A 17,480-nucleotide genomic window follows, 5' to 3' on the forward strand; every position below is an offset into this window, starting at 1 on the left:
ATCACTTCCTCCGGGACATTCATGTATCTAATGGTGGAACATATTTCAAAGAATTCATTTAGATGCTTATAAGGCTCCTCATCATTTAGACCATAGAAAAGTGGACACAATTGAATAGTTTCGGGCTTGATTTCATATTGACTTGTCTCGAAATTAGGCAACATGATACAAGAAGGTGCATGGTATGCATGGAGATCATAATAGTCACGAAGTACCATTGGAGGTATTGGAGCTTGAGCTCCGAGACCGTATTGATCGAGGGGGAGGTTTTGCATGAAATGCGGGTCTAGGTGGCCAAGATTACCCTCTAGGTTTTCCATGTGAATGCCTAGAGTGAATGATCAAGTAAAGACTACAAATCACAACAAAACAATCAAACAAACACTTCTCCTCCACAACAAGTCAAATATCATCAACTTCCTCCATATACAATAATTCCCATACTCCCATGCTTTCAATGATATGCAATGCCACCACGTGGGCCCCCGATTTAACTAAGGAGATTGGGTAAGAAGGTCTCACAATAGTCCTTTAGCACTTCAACTCCAAATTTAAAAGCTTAGCTTAGCAACTCTTCATTTTAAGCATTTTTCCTTTGTTTTGCTTTGCTCCTTAGCTTGGAATTACTTTGCTAGCTCCTTGCTCAATGCACCTTGTTAATGAAGAACAAACTTAATAAGTAATCAAAAACAGAAAATAAAAAGAAAGTAAAGACACGATCAAAAGAGTACTAATCCTAATTGAATTTCACAATTCGACGTTGCCAATTTAAAATCCCCGGCAACGGCGCCAAAAACTGACCGGGTCCTTTACAAGGGTCGCGATACCAAGTCAAGCTTGAAGAGTTGTGTGTGTTTAGGAGGTGGCCAAGTTTTACATTTATAAAAAGCCACTACTACCTTTCTCTATATAAAATATAGATAGGGCGAGTAGGGATCGTCCCAAGGGATTTGATGGTGTATCGAATTGTGAACTATGGTAATTAGGGTTAGTAGGTCGAGTGATCACACAATTGGTTGGTTGGTTGATTATACTAAATGAGCTAAATTATAATAAAGCAATGCAATAAGATAAAAAATAAGTAAGAAGGAAAGGTCTTGGGGTGTAGAGATCACCACCAAACAATACTATTCCAAACCATAATCAAGTGACTAATGAGGGAAATGAATGTGTTGCAACAATGTTGTGTGTGTAAAAGACATTCAATTGGTAAGGGTGACTCAACAAGTGCAAATTGTCTCAATCAACATGTGTGAGGCCACAATACATCTATTGGTAGAGGAATATATTGTCTAAACATCATGTGAAGATAACAAAATAACAATTCAAGTCATTGAACCTTTCATTAAGCTCATAGTCCAAGCAATCCATAAGGATGATTTAGTTAAACATGCATTATCTAATCATCATGTGAGAGGTACAAAATATCTATTGGGAGAAGAATAAATTGTCTAAACACATGTGAAAGATACAACATATCATAACTAATCATTAACCCTTCATTAAGCTCAAAATTCCCTTACATCACAAAATTAGAGCATATGCTTCTTTCATTCAAAAGCATGGAACATCAAAGAACAAGCATGAATTGTTTCCCCAACTAACACTACACTACTTAAAAGAGAAACACAATCCATCAAGGAATAAGTATGAACCATCTAGAGACATAACAAGAGCATTACATTAAGAACTTCATATTTTGGCAATCTCAAGATTAAAGGCATTAATACACATAGATATGCATCAATAACATTAAATTTAGAGGTGAGCATCTACTCTAGCATATATAGACATATAGATAGAGAAAATGATCAATTAGAAGCATCAATCCATAGAACTCAATGAATAATCAAGATCTTCATAAGTTCAAGAATCAAAATATGCATTACAACACACATCCCTCAAAATTACACAAGATTGGGTAAAGAAAGCATGCTTGGGGCTAACTCTAGCCCCAAGAAGATGTCTAGCCACTCATGGTAGTGATGATCCAACCCTCAAGGGCTAACTCCATGGCTGCTCCTTGTAGATGTAGATCTCCTCCAATGGTTGCTCTAGCTTCCTCCCTTCTTCCTCTCCAAGAATAGCCTCCAAGATGATTTTCAATGTGTGACAAGAGACTCTAAGCTCCTCCCCAAAAAGTGTATCATATATCTTATATAGGTAGGTCAAATACACCCTATGATGAGCTGTGGTCGTGCAAGGCATATTCTCCAATGATTGGGTGAAGGACGGAATAAATGAGCTGGACTTTAACTTTTTCTCACTGGAGGAAGTTCGATCGATCGAACCTTAACTTGGATCGATCGAAGATGGGTTCGATCGATCGAACTGCATCTTGGATCGATCGAAGTGGTCTGACTCCTCCGGATAAGAACAAGGCTGAGATATTTCGAAGATATTTATGGGGAAAAGGACAAAAGTGGTTGGTAGGCGTACAACTGTGGATAAGATCAATCATTTGAATAGGACAAAATAGGGTTCGATCGATCGAAGGTGATGTTGGATCGATCGAACTTGGAATTTCAGCAAAGGCCAAGGTTGGATCTATCGAGAAGTACTGTGATCGATCATAGATGTTCGATCGATCGAACTCTAAGTTGGATCGATCGAACTTTTCAGCTGCACAACTTTGATTCCTTTTTGCTCCTTGCTTTCTCCACTTTGCTCCCTCCTTTGGTTTATCTCAGGATTGCTTCAATTAAGCTCTTATTTGGCTGAGTTAGCTCAATTTTGGGATTAGTGCCTGAAAATATAAATAACACGTAATAAGTCTAAAACGGCAAAGTAAGATAGATAAAGGTACTAGAATGCTTAAGCTTAACGGGTTTAAATGCGCACTTTTCAGTGCTCATCATTTTGCGCACAAATTTGTAATAAAAAATTATCTAAAAAATTAAATATAAGAGAAGACATGGACCCATGGTATATAATAGGAAAGAATGGAAAAAGAGAATCCATGCGGCCTACCCCATCCATATGGGATAAAAGGCAAGGATTGTGAAGAAGTTTTGATCACAAATTTATCAACCTAGTCCTATTAATCTAAAACTCTTGTTCTATACAAACAATAATTAATTGTATCTTATTCGTGTTACTCTTAAATGTATTGAATGATTCTAAAGACTATATCCACTTTTTCATTTCTCCCTCCAAAACCATGTCAACTCATATCGTATTTTATAAGCTCCTATATGTCTGTTGAAGACACCTCCTATAAATATACCTTCACAAATTAGTATATGTGTTGTTTCATCTCGAGAATCCTTTAAAAAAAAAAAAAAAAACATTTTTATAATTACATCTAAGTCTCATTGTGGTGTATTAACACTCGTGATACTTAATACTTCTGTATCCATACATTTTTAAGTCATTAATCTATCAACTTATTTTCTAACTATAACCTTGTTCAATAAACTGTCTACTACTATACTTACCCTTTTTTTGTGTCCCTCCTAACCACTCAAATAGAAAATTTTATATCATTCCCTAACATCTCTAGCTTTTTCTCCTTCCATTTAGTTTGGCTATATTGTTTTTCTTCCTTTTTGGGTATATCCATAAGCTCATTGCACTTATCGGTTAATGTTCCTACATTCCATGATAACATTTTAATTTTTATAATTGTTTTTATTTTTCTATTAGACTGAGAATTTATACTAATCCCCTTTTTCTCATCCGGAGTTGTGTAGTGGCAATGGTAAAATAATATCCTAAGAAGTAACCCTATATTTATAAATCTTAAACGGACATTTCTATAGTGGACTTACTGATTGTAAAACTAGTTATATGGACTTAATGATTGTAAAACTAGTTAAACAGTCAATGTTAATCATATTTCAGTCAAATGTGCAAGATTAGAGTTGCTTTCTATATAATCTTATCTCCATTTAACATCAGTCAAAAGTGACAGTACAAAATTCTTTTTTTTTTTTTCTACAATACTATTATCTTTATGTAAAATAGAACCGAAACTCCAGAGATATTCCATCTCAACAAATTAAGGACAATAACAATGGCCGGGGGGGGGGGGGTGGGGGTTTGGTTCTCCATCTTCATGTTGCTTCTGGAATGCAGAGATACTTGTTGCACTTGCGGCAGTGTTTCGCAAACAATCAGCAAGCCATGGTACAGGAGGGTCAGATGTTGATTAAATATGTTATGATGAATGCTATTGCTATATAGAAAATTCTTAAGAAATATGATAAAGTAAGCATAAAATGGTTTTGCCCCAATTGGATTTAACCAGTATTTAGGATTTCATTGTGCTGAAAGAGGTTCGTTTTATTTATATATATTTTTCTTCCCTTTTAGGTCCATAGCTCTGTCAATGGGAGGAACTTTAAGTCCAAGATGCAGGCTGAACACATAGAGATTCTGCAATCACCTTGGTTAATAGAACTAGGAGCTTTCTATATGAATTTCAATGAATCATATGGTGGAAAGTCTGATGAAATTTCCAGTCCATTCTTTTGTGATCTGAGCGCCACAGGGCTTGTGTTGACTTTGAGGCTTCCGGATTCTGTGAAATTAGAATATAATCTCACCTGGGCTATTTGCTTGGTAAGATCATACTTTGGATTGCAGGCTGAACACGTATGCATTCTCGCCGGAAAATATGATCCGGTTATTAAGATTTTATCAGTCTCTTGAGATTTTATCAGAATAATAACATAACAAAACCAAGATGATTTCGATTTCGAAAAGGATGACACCAATCTCAACCAGAGAATGGATGAACGAAAAAACCCAGAAGTTGAAAGTTGTGATTGGAAGAAAAAAATTGAAAACTCAGACCAATCCAGCGACACTGATACTACACAACCTAAGAATTGAACTAATAGTTGGAGAATTTCACAAAGAAAAGTCCCAATCTTTCATGGGCGAGAGCTAACACAGAACAATTCTTTCTCACAATGCTTTAATGGAATGATAACAAACTCAAATAACAAATCGATCAAGACTTGCTTGATCCGAGAAATTTTTTTTGAAAAATGAACAGGGAAATAAAATATGCATAACAAGACTAACATGGATTCACATAACTTGATCTGTTGAGATTCAACTCGAAAGATCTGCAATCTGGTCGCCGGTTGAATAATTTAGAGAGAGAAAGTGAGGAATTCATCTTTTATATATATATATATATATATATATATATATCTTTTAAAATATAATATGGAATAATATAGGCAAGGGTATTTTCGGCATTTTATGAAAAATAGTAGTTGATGTCATCATTTTCCGTCGTTGACTGGCGTTGACCGTAACGGAAGGAAGGTTCGTGTAGGATATTTTAAAAAGTAGAGGTGATCCGCGTAATTTTCAAAATAGAAAGGGTGCCGCCTGTAATTATGGCAAACTATAAGGGAGGTTTGTGTAAATTATCGTATAAAATATTTTTTTTTAATTTTTTTTTTTTAAGAAACTAACGGGAATAAAACCCGCTTTCTATATTCACTTTCTACCACGATGGAGCACCGTGGTAGAATAAATTACTACCACGGTTTTCCATTAACCGTGGTAGAAAAAGCAGTACAAAAGGCGCAATATTATCTCACTAAAACTTAGTGAAATAACCTCACTTTCTACCACAGTTAATGAAAAATCGTGATGAAATAAATTCACATTCTACCACAGTGCTTTTATAACCATGGTAAAAAATATAATTACTACCACGGTTTTAAAATAACCGTGGTAGAAGAAACTTACTACCACGTTTTTAAAATAACTGTGGTAGAAAGTGTCTTCTACCACGGTTATTTTAAAACCGTGGTAAAAAGGGCGTGGTACAAGCAAGTAGAAGCTTTATGAAGAGCAGTTCAGTCTTTGAACCCTTGCTAAAAGATATCTGTAGGGTGTGAAGTTTTCTCATGGTATATTCCATACAGTCTAGAGATTCCAAATAATGATGTATAGCCAATTCCAGAGCATTGTCAGCATATTCATCAGCAACCTACAAAACATTGAAAACCAGTCCACTCAGAAATTTTTTAATGTAAGAAATAATATCCGAGTCTTGATTCACATGTCTCACCTTAATTTGAAGAATCTCCAACTTAGGTGTACTTCTAACTAAGCATAGAGAGCTCAAAATCTGATCCACATCATTATATCCTAGCTCAATCCTCAAGTTTCTAACTGCAGTTGTAAGCCTCTTTAGAAGAGTACATGCAGCCAATTCACTACAAGAAAAATAGTTTTTTACGCCCTTTTTACCACGGTTATTTTAAAACCGTGGTAGAAGATTCTTTCTACCACTGTTAAGGGAAAACCGTGGTAGTAATTGTATTTTCTATCATAGTTATAAAAAAATCGTAGTAGAAAGTGAATTTATTTCACCATGGTTATAAATAGAAAAGTGAATTAATTAAACTCAAATTTAGACCCGCTATTTCTATCACGATTTAATGCAAAACCGTGATAGTAACCGTGGTAGAAAATGAATTTGGTGTGAGGCTTTCCGCGGGTCTTATTCCCGCTGCTTGCTTAAAATTTCAGGGCAAATCATTTCAGCCTCCCAAATCGCCTCCATCTCTATTCTCGTTCTCAACTCTGAACTTGCCCTCTCTTTGTCTCTGCAACTGCAAACTACAAAATCTACAAGAATCAAATCAGCCTCCCAAATCGCCTCCATCTCTATTCTCGTTCTCAACTCTGAATTTGCCCTCTCTCTGTCTCTGCGACTACAAACTACAAAATCTACAAGAAATCTACAATAATCAGATCAGCCTCCCAAATTGCCTCCATCTCTATTCTCATTCTCAACTCTGAACTTGCCCTCTCTTTGTCTCTACAACTGCAAACTACAAAATCTACAAGAATCAGATCAGCCTCCCAAATAGCCATTTTGGGTAGTGTTGTTGGACATGTTGCCACGGATTCAGGTTTTACACTCATAGCCTACTCATGGTGTAACGACCCACTCCACCACATGGTATGATATTGTCCACTTTGGGCCTGAGCCCGCACGGTTTTGCTCTTGGGCTTCTCCCCAAAAGGCCTCATACCAATTGGAGGTGAAGCCCAAGAGCAAAACCGTGCGGGCTCAGGCCCAAAGCGGACAATATCATACCATGTGGTGGAGTGGATCGTTACAAATGGTATCAGAGCCTGATCCAGCCGGAAGTGTGCCGACGAGGACGTCGGGCCTCCAAGGGGGGTGGATTGTGATGACCTTGTGGGCGGGTGTGCCGTGGGCGGGTGCGAGAGACACTGTCAGGCTACCACACTGGCGAGCTATGGGTGCATAGTCCCACATCGCCTGGGTAGAGAAAAGGTGAAGTGCTTATATGTAAGTGTGTCACCTCCAATTGGTATGAGGCCTTTTGGGGTGAAGTCCAAGAGCAAAACCGTGCGGGCTCAGGCTCAAAGCGGACAATATCATACCATGTGGTGGAGTGGGTCGTTACACATGGGCATTTGCGTCTTTGATCACAATCACAACTGAAATGGTTTATATCAAACACATGGTGACAAATCTTAGATTGAACATTTGGGGGTTTGTGTTTTACAACAATCTTCTCTCATTGATGATGGCTCCATTGTTTTGGATTATAACTAGAGAGTATGTTGATGTGTTCACTGCTGTGGGATCGAGTTCTGGGAATTGGTTCTACTCGGTTGCATTTTTTGCATTGTCATTGTCTTGTGTGTTTGGGTTACTAATCAGTTTCTTCGGCATTACTGCCAGGAAGGCAATCTCTGCCACAGCGTTTACGGTGACTAGTGTTGTTAATAAGTTCCTTACAGTTGCTATCAATGTGATGATTTGGATAAGCATGCTAGTCCGATTGGTTTGCTTTGCCTCCTCTTAACCATAGCAAGAGGTGTTCTATATCAGCAGTCAGTTACTGGGGTAGGCAATGCTCCATCAGTACGCGAGTCTGCAACTTCTAAGCTGCTGGACAACGAAAATGATGGTAACAATTATGGAGATGAGGACGAAGAGAATGGCATATCTGGTAAAATTTCTGGTGTATGAGTTTTTCCTTTTGAATGTTTTCGGCCGCTGCCAAGAGTGTACTTGTTTGAAATTTTATGCCTATCATTAGTTACTTAGATATATGTCTTCTGAGTTATGCCTATCATTAGCTACTTAGATATCTGTCCTGTATTAAATTTGCACGATATTATTATTTTGAGATATTATTTGAATGTTCTCTTTTTGCCTGGCCTTTTTTACACTTGCTTCACATTGGTAGTACGATACATTATTTTGAGATTGGTAGTATGATGCAATTTAGCTATTCTTTTACTATGATACATTATTTGGAGATTGGAAACCTATAGCCTCACATGATGATGTGAGATAACTTAATTATGATTGTTGTAAAACTTATAAAGAGACATCTATGGTCTCTCCAAATCTTCACCTGAAAACATGAAATTCCAGTACAAAAGGAAACAATTTGGATTGATTTACAATTATTGTTCTTTGAGATTTATTCTCTAAGAAAATTCAACCTGTTGTCAGATTACAAGACTCCATGAATATCTTATCCTTAATATTTTATAGTATGAATCCTTGTCAAATTGTTGGGTGAGTTAATTTCTCATGCCTTAGGAAATTGTTGGGTTACTTGTACTGCTGCAGAAATTAGCAACTTTTAGTCCGTAACCGAGCCTGAAGTTTACTAGTCACCAATTTGTAGGAGACCTGGGACCCAAGTCTCTAGTCTATTTTTCAGCCATTCTTCTAGTTTGGTAATCTAGGTAAACTTTCTACTGAATAAATGGAGTCCAGGTTTCTATGTTAAAACTGTCTTCTAATACATGCATAGAAGTTTCAAAACAGTGTTTTCATAACCAATCTCTGAGATGTGCTTGTGAATTGGTAACCCTAGAACGAAACCAAATTACTTACTACTTCCTACAGTCCTCATGACAAGTTTCAGGTCAGTTTTCCTCCAAGGGGAAAAGTGTGGTGGTACAGACGTATCCGGTAAAATGAGTCGAGCCTCATAGTTAAAGTAGTAATTTTAGACTAGCAGAGACTGAAGTTTGCTGAAGTCACCAATTTGTAGGACACTTGGGACCAAGTTTCAGTTCTCTAGTCTATTGTTCAGCCATTCTTCTAGTTTGGTAATCTAGGTTGACTTTCTAATGACCAATAAACGGAGTCCAGGTTTCTATGGTAACACTCTTTTCTGGTACATGCATAGAAAGCTTCCAAACAGAGTCTTCAGGACCAATTTCTGAGTTATGCTTATGAATTGGTACCCCTAAAACAAAACCAAATTTTCCTAAATGACAAATTTTAGGTCACTTTTCCTCCAAGGTGATTTATTCTCTAATCTCTCACAAAAATTCCTGTGTTTACCTGACACACACAACCCTGTGGTATCGACATGTATCCAGTAAAATAAGTCATTCCTCAACGTTAAAGCCCCTTGAGGTCCAATTGCCAATCCACTACAAGATTTCTTCGAGCTTATCTGGCATAAGTAGGAAATTGAAAACGATCATAGGAGAAGATTTATTTGTATAGACTCTTCCTCAAATACAATTATGTTATGTTTAGGAATAGCGAATGATGAGCACTGAAAAGTGCGCATTTAAACCCGTTAAACTTAAGTATTCTAGTACCTTTATCTATCTTACTTTACCGTTTTAGACTTATTACGTGTTATTTATATTTTCAGGCACTAATCCCAAAATTGAGCTAACTCAGCCAAATAAGAGCTTAATTGAAGCAATCCTGAGATAAACCAAAGGAAGGAGCAAAGTGGAGAAAGAAATGAGCAAAAAGGAATCAAGTTATGCAGCTGAAAAGTTCGATCGATCCAATTTAGAGTTCGATCGATCGAACATCTATGATCGATCACAGTACTTCTCGATAGATCCAACCTTGGCCTTTGCTGAAATTCCAAGTTCGATCGATCCAACATCACCTTCGATCGATCGAACCCTATTTTGTCCTATTCAAATGATTGATCTTATCCACAGCTGTACGCCTACCAACCACTTTTGTCTTTTTCCCTATAAATATCTTGAAAATATCCCAGCCTTGTCATTATCCGGAGGAGTCAGACCACTTCGATCGATCCAAGATGCAGTTCGATCGATCGAACCCATTTTCAATCGATCCAAGTTAAGGTTCGATCGATCGAACTTTCTCCAGCGAGAAAAAGTTAAAATCCAGCTCATTTATTCCGTCCTTCATCCAATCATTGGAGAATATGCCTTGCACGACTACAGCTCATCATGGGGTGTATTTGACCTACCTATATAAGGAATATGATACACTTTTTGAAAAAAGAAGTCTCTTGTCACACATTGAAAATCATCTTAAAGGCTATTCTTGGAGAGGAAGAAGGGAGGAAGCTAGAGCACCATTGGAGGAGATCTTCACCAACAAAGAGCAGCCATAGAGTTAGCCCTTGAGGGTTGGATCATCACTATCATGAGTGGCTAGACATCCTCTTGGGGCTAGAGTTAGCCCCAAGCATGCTTTCTATACTCTAATCTTGTGTATTATTGAGGGATTAGTGTCGTATGATACATCTTGATATTCATGTATATATAAATCTTGATTATTTCATGGTTTGTATGGTTTAATGCTTCTAATTGACTATTCTATTCTATCCATATGTCTATGTATGCTAGAGTAGGATATTCATGTGCTTATCCTTAGATTTAGTATTTTTGATGCATGTCTATGTGTATTGATGCTATAGATCTAGAGATTATCAAGATGATATGCTTAATGAATGCTATTTTGGTTCATTTGATGGTTTATGCCTATTCTTGATGGTTTGTGCCTCTCCCCTAGTCTAGATAGCTTTATTTTCATGCTAGTAGTGTAGATTTAGTGTAGTGATAGTGTAATGTTAGATGGGAGGACAATCTACTCTTGATGTTTGATGTTCTATGCTTGTGAGTCCAAATGGCATATTCCTCTAATATTGTGTTGCATGTGGATTTTGAGCTTAATGAAGGATTAATGACTAGTTATGATATGTTGTATCTTTCACATGTGTTTAGACAATTTATTCCTCTCCCAATAGATATTTTGTACCTCTCACATGATGTTTAGATAATGCATGTTTAACTAAATCATCCTTATGGATTGCTTGGACTATGAGCTTAATGAAAGGTTCAATGACTTGAATTGTTATTTTGTTATCTTCACATGATGTTTAGACAATATATTCCTCTACCAATAGATGTATTGTGGTCTCACACATGTTGATTGAGACAATTTGCACTTGTTGAGTCACCCTTACCAATTGAATGTCTTTTACACACACACAACATTGTTGCAACACATTCATTTCCCTCATTAGTCACTTGATTATGGTTTGGAATAGTATTGTTTGGTGGTGATCTCTACACCCCAAGACCTTTCCTTCTTACTTACTCTTTATCTTATTGCATTGCTTTATTATAGTTTAGCTCATTTAGTATAATCAACCAACCCAATTCTCTTTTGCAATCATTTGGTACGCTAGAGTCGAAGTTGAAATTCCAACACGTATAATCCCTTGGGACGATCCCTACTCACCCTATCTATATTTTATATAGAGAAAGGTAGTAGTGGCTTTCTATAAATGTAAAACTTGGCCACCTCCTAAATTCACAACTCTTCAAGCTTGACTTGGTATCGCGACCCTTGTAAAGGACCGGTCAGTGAACCTTTGAATTTGGACAAAAAATAGTTTAAATATGATTTTTTTTTTTTAATTTATTAAAAAAAGAATCCATTTCAATCCCCTTCCAGTTTAAACTGTTTTTTCCTCCAATTTTAATCTCAAAGATGTTAATTCAATGCTTCCAAAGTACTCAAATGCAACATTAATGGATTTAAAACAAAAAGTCCACTTCAGGCCCCTCCTGGAGTAATTGAGAAGATAAAGAAGCCCTATGGAGTTATAGTTGGGTGTTTGGAGGAGCGAGATGGAAAGATTAGGGCTATTCTGATGTCTAATTTTGAGGGAATATGGGATATAATATGGCTATGTTATGATATAGTGAGGAGACATTGGACTTGGGTCCCAATCCCAATCCCAATCCCAATCCCAGAGTGCAATATGAAGGGTTCAAACATGGCTGGAATTAGGTTCTCCTCTGGCCTCACCTTGTGCTGATCAAAATTGTTAATTTGAATTAGACGGCTACTAATTGATGATGTAATATATCCGTCATATGGTATGCTAAGTATTGCATTAGTGAGTATGTAGGAGTAATATTTTTGTTGTTGGCATGTTATAGAGTGGACATCATTTCAATAAACTCAAAATGAATCTTTCTTATACAAGAAAAATATAGATCTTGTTGCACTATTTTAAGAGTTGGGTTTCTCATACCATGTCCCTTTCTAACTCTTTAGGTCGAAGAAGTTCTTAAGATTCTTAGAGTTTAGAATCTTGCTTTTGGTTACTAGTGTTATCCCAATTTTATTTATTTTTTATTTTTTATTTATTTTTATTTTTCACTTGCCATGTACTTGAAATGTAGTCTTCCAAAGGGGCTGGGAAAAGACAACAACGGGAGCGTCGATTACATGACCTATCAAGTACATTAAAATTTGTAAGTTATATGATTTTTATGTTCGATAAAATTCTTTTATGATTGCACATTTTTAATACTTTTTATACTCATACTCAGGGGGGTCACATGCCTTTAAGTGACCAATTTTGTGGTGTATCTTGAACTTTATTATCTTATTGGTACATCGGCCCGTGTGGAGGCCATTTTTATTTCATGCTTAAAAATATTGAAAGCATGGGAGTATGGGATCATCGTATGTGGAGGTTTTGATTGATTGTTGTGGAGGAGAAGTTGTTGATATGTTATTTAAGGAGTTAATGCAAGTTGGCAACTTAAATTTTTTTTATGTATTAGTTGTTATTCATATTATATGCATATGATTGATGTAAGAAAAAATGAGGTGGATTAATTACCTTGAAAAAAGAGTGCTATAGTCACATCTGTATTCTCTAGTACCACATGTTTTAGAATGGGCTTTCCAGTCAGATTGAACCGCATATCTCTTTGAACACTTCTCACACTTGTACTTTTTCTCACCATGCTTTCTTGAGTAGTGCTTCTTGATTGTGTCCACTTCTCACAAATACACCTTCCTCTTAACTTCTTTTGTAGTTTTATGCTTTAGCTTCCAAGGTAGGTTGTGTCCTCTTCTGTGGAGCTAGAGCTGGAGGTTTTCATTCAAAGGAAAACCATACCAGTCTCAGCTTAATCTCAAGTTGCCCATCATTGATTTTGCTGAATTGCAAGGTCCAAACCGGTCCCAAGTCTTCAAGTCCCTCGCCGATGCTTGTGAACAATATGGATTCCAAATAACAAAAAACAGAAAAAGCCATAAACTAGAAGACCTAATAAGAATTAAATTAGGTTTACAAAAGTACCTAACTCACAAATCTATAAATTCCATAGATGTCCAAGGGGGAAAAAGAAAAAAAAGAGACAGGTTTGATATAACCAATTAGTTGCATCTGAATGTAGAGACAGGCTTGCCCCTAGATTTTCAATGCTTGTATGACCTTGCAACACCTAACATTCACCCCTTTTTTTGGCAACCAAAAAAACTAAGGTGTGAAATTATAGTGTCAACAATCAATTTGGACTTATGCCACAAAGATCAACAATTGAAGCTATTTAAATATAAAAATAGATAGAAGTCATAAATATAACAATTCAATCCTAAAGTACCTAATTTATGCACTTTAAAGGATGATGATAGAAATACAACCAGGTAAACTTCATGGAATTGGCTACTAATCATGCAAAATAATATAGCTGCTTTTTCCATAACTTTACTAACTAGGATGCCCATTTATTGTCAACTATCATATCTTCGCAATAAAAAATGCTCGAAATTGAATAAACAAAATCAGGATGCCATTTTTCATGCAAACGATGTGCCTACATAGTTTCAAGATTGTATTATAGGAGGCAAAAATTATTTAGTATGAACATCCTTCTTATTTAGTATGCCATTTACTATTATTTCTATCTTTTTGTTGCATAGAATCATTTCAACCATACATGCACTTATGCAGAAATTATTAACTTTTAGTCACGCGAGAAACAATCCATCTTAAAACACCCATTTACTTTTTAAAGGTAATTCTGGATTTGGAATCACAGGATATTCAAAATATGGAAGATAGAATAATTAATATATATATAATGAAGGCACAGTTAAAAATCAGAATAATGAAATGGATACGGGTCGGTAATAATGTCAAAACACAACCTCCACCACTAGCTCCTGTCAGCTTGGTAACTAATTTGTACTTCAACGTTGTTCGAAGCACAGTTTCTATTGAAGAATGGCTAACCCCCATACATTGAAGCAACCCTTGGTTCATTTCCATTAATTCTTCTAATTTCTCTTCCTTCTCAGTTATAGCAAGGTCATCAAGAACATGAGACTGGATAATAGTAGCCAGTTCATTGCTACTAGAATCAACAGCAGTAAATACAGCTGCCATAGCTTTTGGATGCCTGAGAGTCCTCTCTGAAACACCAGCAACTAATGCCTTTGTATTCCTCCCAACTTTGGTGTTAGTTATGAGCATTTTGAGTGGCATATTGGACTTGATCTGTGTCAAATCACCTGGCCTGAACTTGATCATATTACCTGTTACATGGAATTTCATTACTTGCATATATATCCGAATTCTGAAGCCCACTTGCATTAATAAGCTTTAAAAAAAAAAAGTATCAACAAATCACGTTCATAAGCTATTTCTCAGTCAATTAGGTCAGCTCAGCTCAGCTCCTCAAGAATCCAATTCTCTAGTTTCAAATATTAGCTTCTTATTTTAACACAAAATGTAGTGCTCCTTCATTGAAACTCTTACTGAATCTTATTAACTTTTCCATAATCTGATCAACTGCTCTCCCAATTTCCTTTTGGGATAAAATAACTATCATCTTCTCTTGTGATTTTGTATGCTTTATCAAATATTATAGAGTCCAATTTCAGATTCCTCTTTTGTAATCTTAATCTTTGTTGTCTTCATAAAAAGTAGAAATTCAAGTTCTTGAGATTCCCAGTAATCTAAATCAGATACTGGTGTTGTTGATTTGTATGTTAATTCAATGTAGTATATGCAGCTCACACTCAACGTCTTTAGATTAGGCAATCTTCCCAGAAAGAAGGCCAGTGCAGGAATTTTATGTTGTCTTTTACAACAACCTTGTATTTCTAAGTTTTCCACATTAATCATATAGGGTAGACCATCTTTTTTAGTTGCGTATCAATTAATGTTTTGGTGAAAAGATTGTCTACATAAAAGATTATACAACCAATTTTTAGGTTCAAACTCAAAGTAAGGAAAAACTAGTCAGTAAAATGTGGATTTCAACTAGTCTTTGGACTCTCTTTAACCCAATTCGGATAACATCTGGCCCATTGGTGCAAAACCTATCTTCTGAGGAATAGAAGCATTTGGAACATCCCTGTTCCTCAAGGCTGATCATGGTTCTGGCACAAACTACTATACCTTAGCCCCATTGCCCGTCCTTTATTGCGAATCAAGAATGGGAAGTCCTGTTCATTCTCGCATATCAAGTCTCAAATTAGAGAGAGTGCAGTTACCAGTGCACCAATAACAAGTGATCACAATCCACAACATCTACTTTCATAAGTGGAAGTAAAATTACTCTTTTCTTATGTTCTTTTAAGAGCAATATTATATGAATCAAAAAAAGTTCATTAGACTAAGGAATACAAGTGGATGACAATAGTGTTTACTGGATCTTATCTTAGATATGCTTACTGATTATTTCCTTCTATTTGCATTTGAGCTAGTTTTTGGCTTTAAAAAAAAAAAAAAGAAAAAAAAAAATCAAACTACTCTAGCTAAGTATTTGAAGCAAAACAGAGCCATAAAATTAACAAGATGACCCATTTGTTGCTTGTTGAATTATGTCCTGGATTAGCATAGTGATGTTGAGATGCTTCTTCTATTGCCCTGTTTGCCATCTCCCCAAGCTCTTTTGCTCTTTTCCTTCTCTCTTCTCATTTTCCTTCACTCATTACTCTCTCCACACCCACCCTAATTTCCTCCCTCTTCACCAACACTCCACACTTGTGTTCTTCACCCAAGTGCACAACAGCCTTAGCCCAAACACTCACACCAATCTCCAATACCTCCTACAACAAACTTCTCATTCAAAAACTGCTCGCCAAAGAAGGGCCATGTTATCATTGGCACGCTGCCGCATACTCTTTCCAGCGTCGAATTCCAACCACAGTATGTCAAGAACGCGCCAATGGTAGGATGTGACAAGATCAATACTTACTTTGCTTGAGTTAAGACGAAGAGTAGATCTTTCAAAGTACTTTTATTATAATGCTTTCTTTGCTTGGTTTAATTTTGGCAACTTTACAACTTGCTTTACATTAATTCTCTTACTTCAACTATCTTTGTAGGTCAAAGCTATGATTGCGGGTTGCGGGTGCAGTTACTTTTTTTGTTGCCGCTATATTTTTTTGTATGGTTCATGGAGAAGAAGTTGTAAGAAGATATGAAGAATTTTTGTTTTATTTTGGTTAAGTAAAATATATAAGGTGTGGATCATGTACTTCTTTTAAATTTATAGATGGTTAATTTTTGTATAAAATAATGATTTAGAATTGGTTATATATATATGAGTTGTAAATTATTTTGGTTATGATTCTATTTTTTTTTATTTTTTTATTTAGGGTTTTGTAAGACTAGTAGTAGTAGTAGTAGTAGTATATATATATATATATATATATATATATAAACCTTCATAAGGGCTAAACTATTATTTTAAATATATATATATATATATATATATATATATATATATAATACTTTCTACCACGGTTATGCACTGTGATAGAAAGTTTACTTTTCTACTGCGGTTTTTCACCGTGGTAGAAAATAAACTTTCTTCCACAGTTTTGCAGCGTGGTAGAAAATAAACTTTCTACCACGGTGGGGAACTGTGGTAGAAAGAACGACTTTCTACCACGGCTGTTTCTACCACGGTTTAAAACCGTGGTAGAAAGGCTTTTCCACCGTGGTAAAAAGTCATTTTTCTTGTAGTTAAAAGTCATTTGCAAATACTTTTGAAGAATACAGGAAGAAAATATAAGTACTAAAATAAGATATGACCTACAATTAAGACTTATGAACCAGATCAACAAGATGACTATATCTCACCTTAAGGAAATAGCCATCGAAAACAATACTGCGAATTCTAGACAAATCATCAAAAAAGTTGATCAAATTGAAGCTCTTCCCCTGCCCGGAAATTTGTAGTTCTTTGCACTGTGTAATGGTAACTAATTTCAGGTTCGGGAGGCTTGTAAAGCACATCAATTCAACTCCATGGCATTTTGAGACATGTAGAACTTCTAGCTTCGGGGCATTTACTTTGAAATGGGCAATACTGTTAGGCACTGAATGTTATACATTTTAGCCCTTTTACTTGCATGTTTTATTCTCTGAATAATAGTTTATTTGTGATTTTAC

The 17,480-nt window shown here is 36.0% G+C and overlaps 1 protein-coding gene and 1 pseudogene across 1 annotated transcript; one reads left to right on the forward strand and one right to left on the reverse strand.

Annotated features, from left to right (window-relative positions):
- The window catches only part of LOC132296069 (GDP-fucose transporter 1-like), a 44,338-nt pseudogene extending 36,170 nt beyond the window's left edge, over window positions 1–8,168 (forward strand).
- A 5,410-nt stretch (window positions 8,169–13,578) lies between these two features.
- Window positions 13,579–14,689, reverse strand: LOC132296070 (mevalonate kinase-like). The gene is made up of 2 exons (XM_059794313.1): window positions 14,165–14,689; window positions 13,579–13,616 (listed from the first exon to the last, which is right to left on the reverse strand). Exons 1-2 carry the CDS (start codon window positions 14,664–14,666, stop codon window positions 13,579–13,581), a joined length of 540 nt encoding a protein of 179 aa, XP_059650296.1. The 5' UTR covers window positions 14,667–14,689.
- Window positions 14,690–17,480: the final 2,791 nt, after the last annotated feature.

Source organism: Cornus florida, unplaced genomic scaffold (assembly GCF_030987335.1).
Source record: "Cornus florida cultivar Cherokee Brave unplaced genomic scaffold, ASM3098733v1 CherokeeBrave_3.0.0_Hap2_Chr02, whole genome shotgun sequence".
Classification (NCBI taxonomy): domain Eukaryota; kingdom Viridiplantae; phylum Streptophyta; class Magnoliopsida; order Cornales; family Cornaceae; genus Cornus; species Cornus florida.

Coding starts and splice junctions, on each gene's coding strand:
- LOC132296070 (XM_059794313.1), bottom strand. CDS start 14,666: ATGCAAGTGGGCTTCAGAATTCGGATATATATGCAAGTAATGAAATTC. Junction 13,617..14,164: donor CATTATTCTGATTTTTAACT/GTGCCTTCATTA, acceptor ATATTTAAATAG/CTTCAATTGTTGATCTTTGT.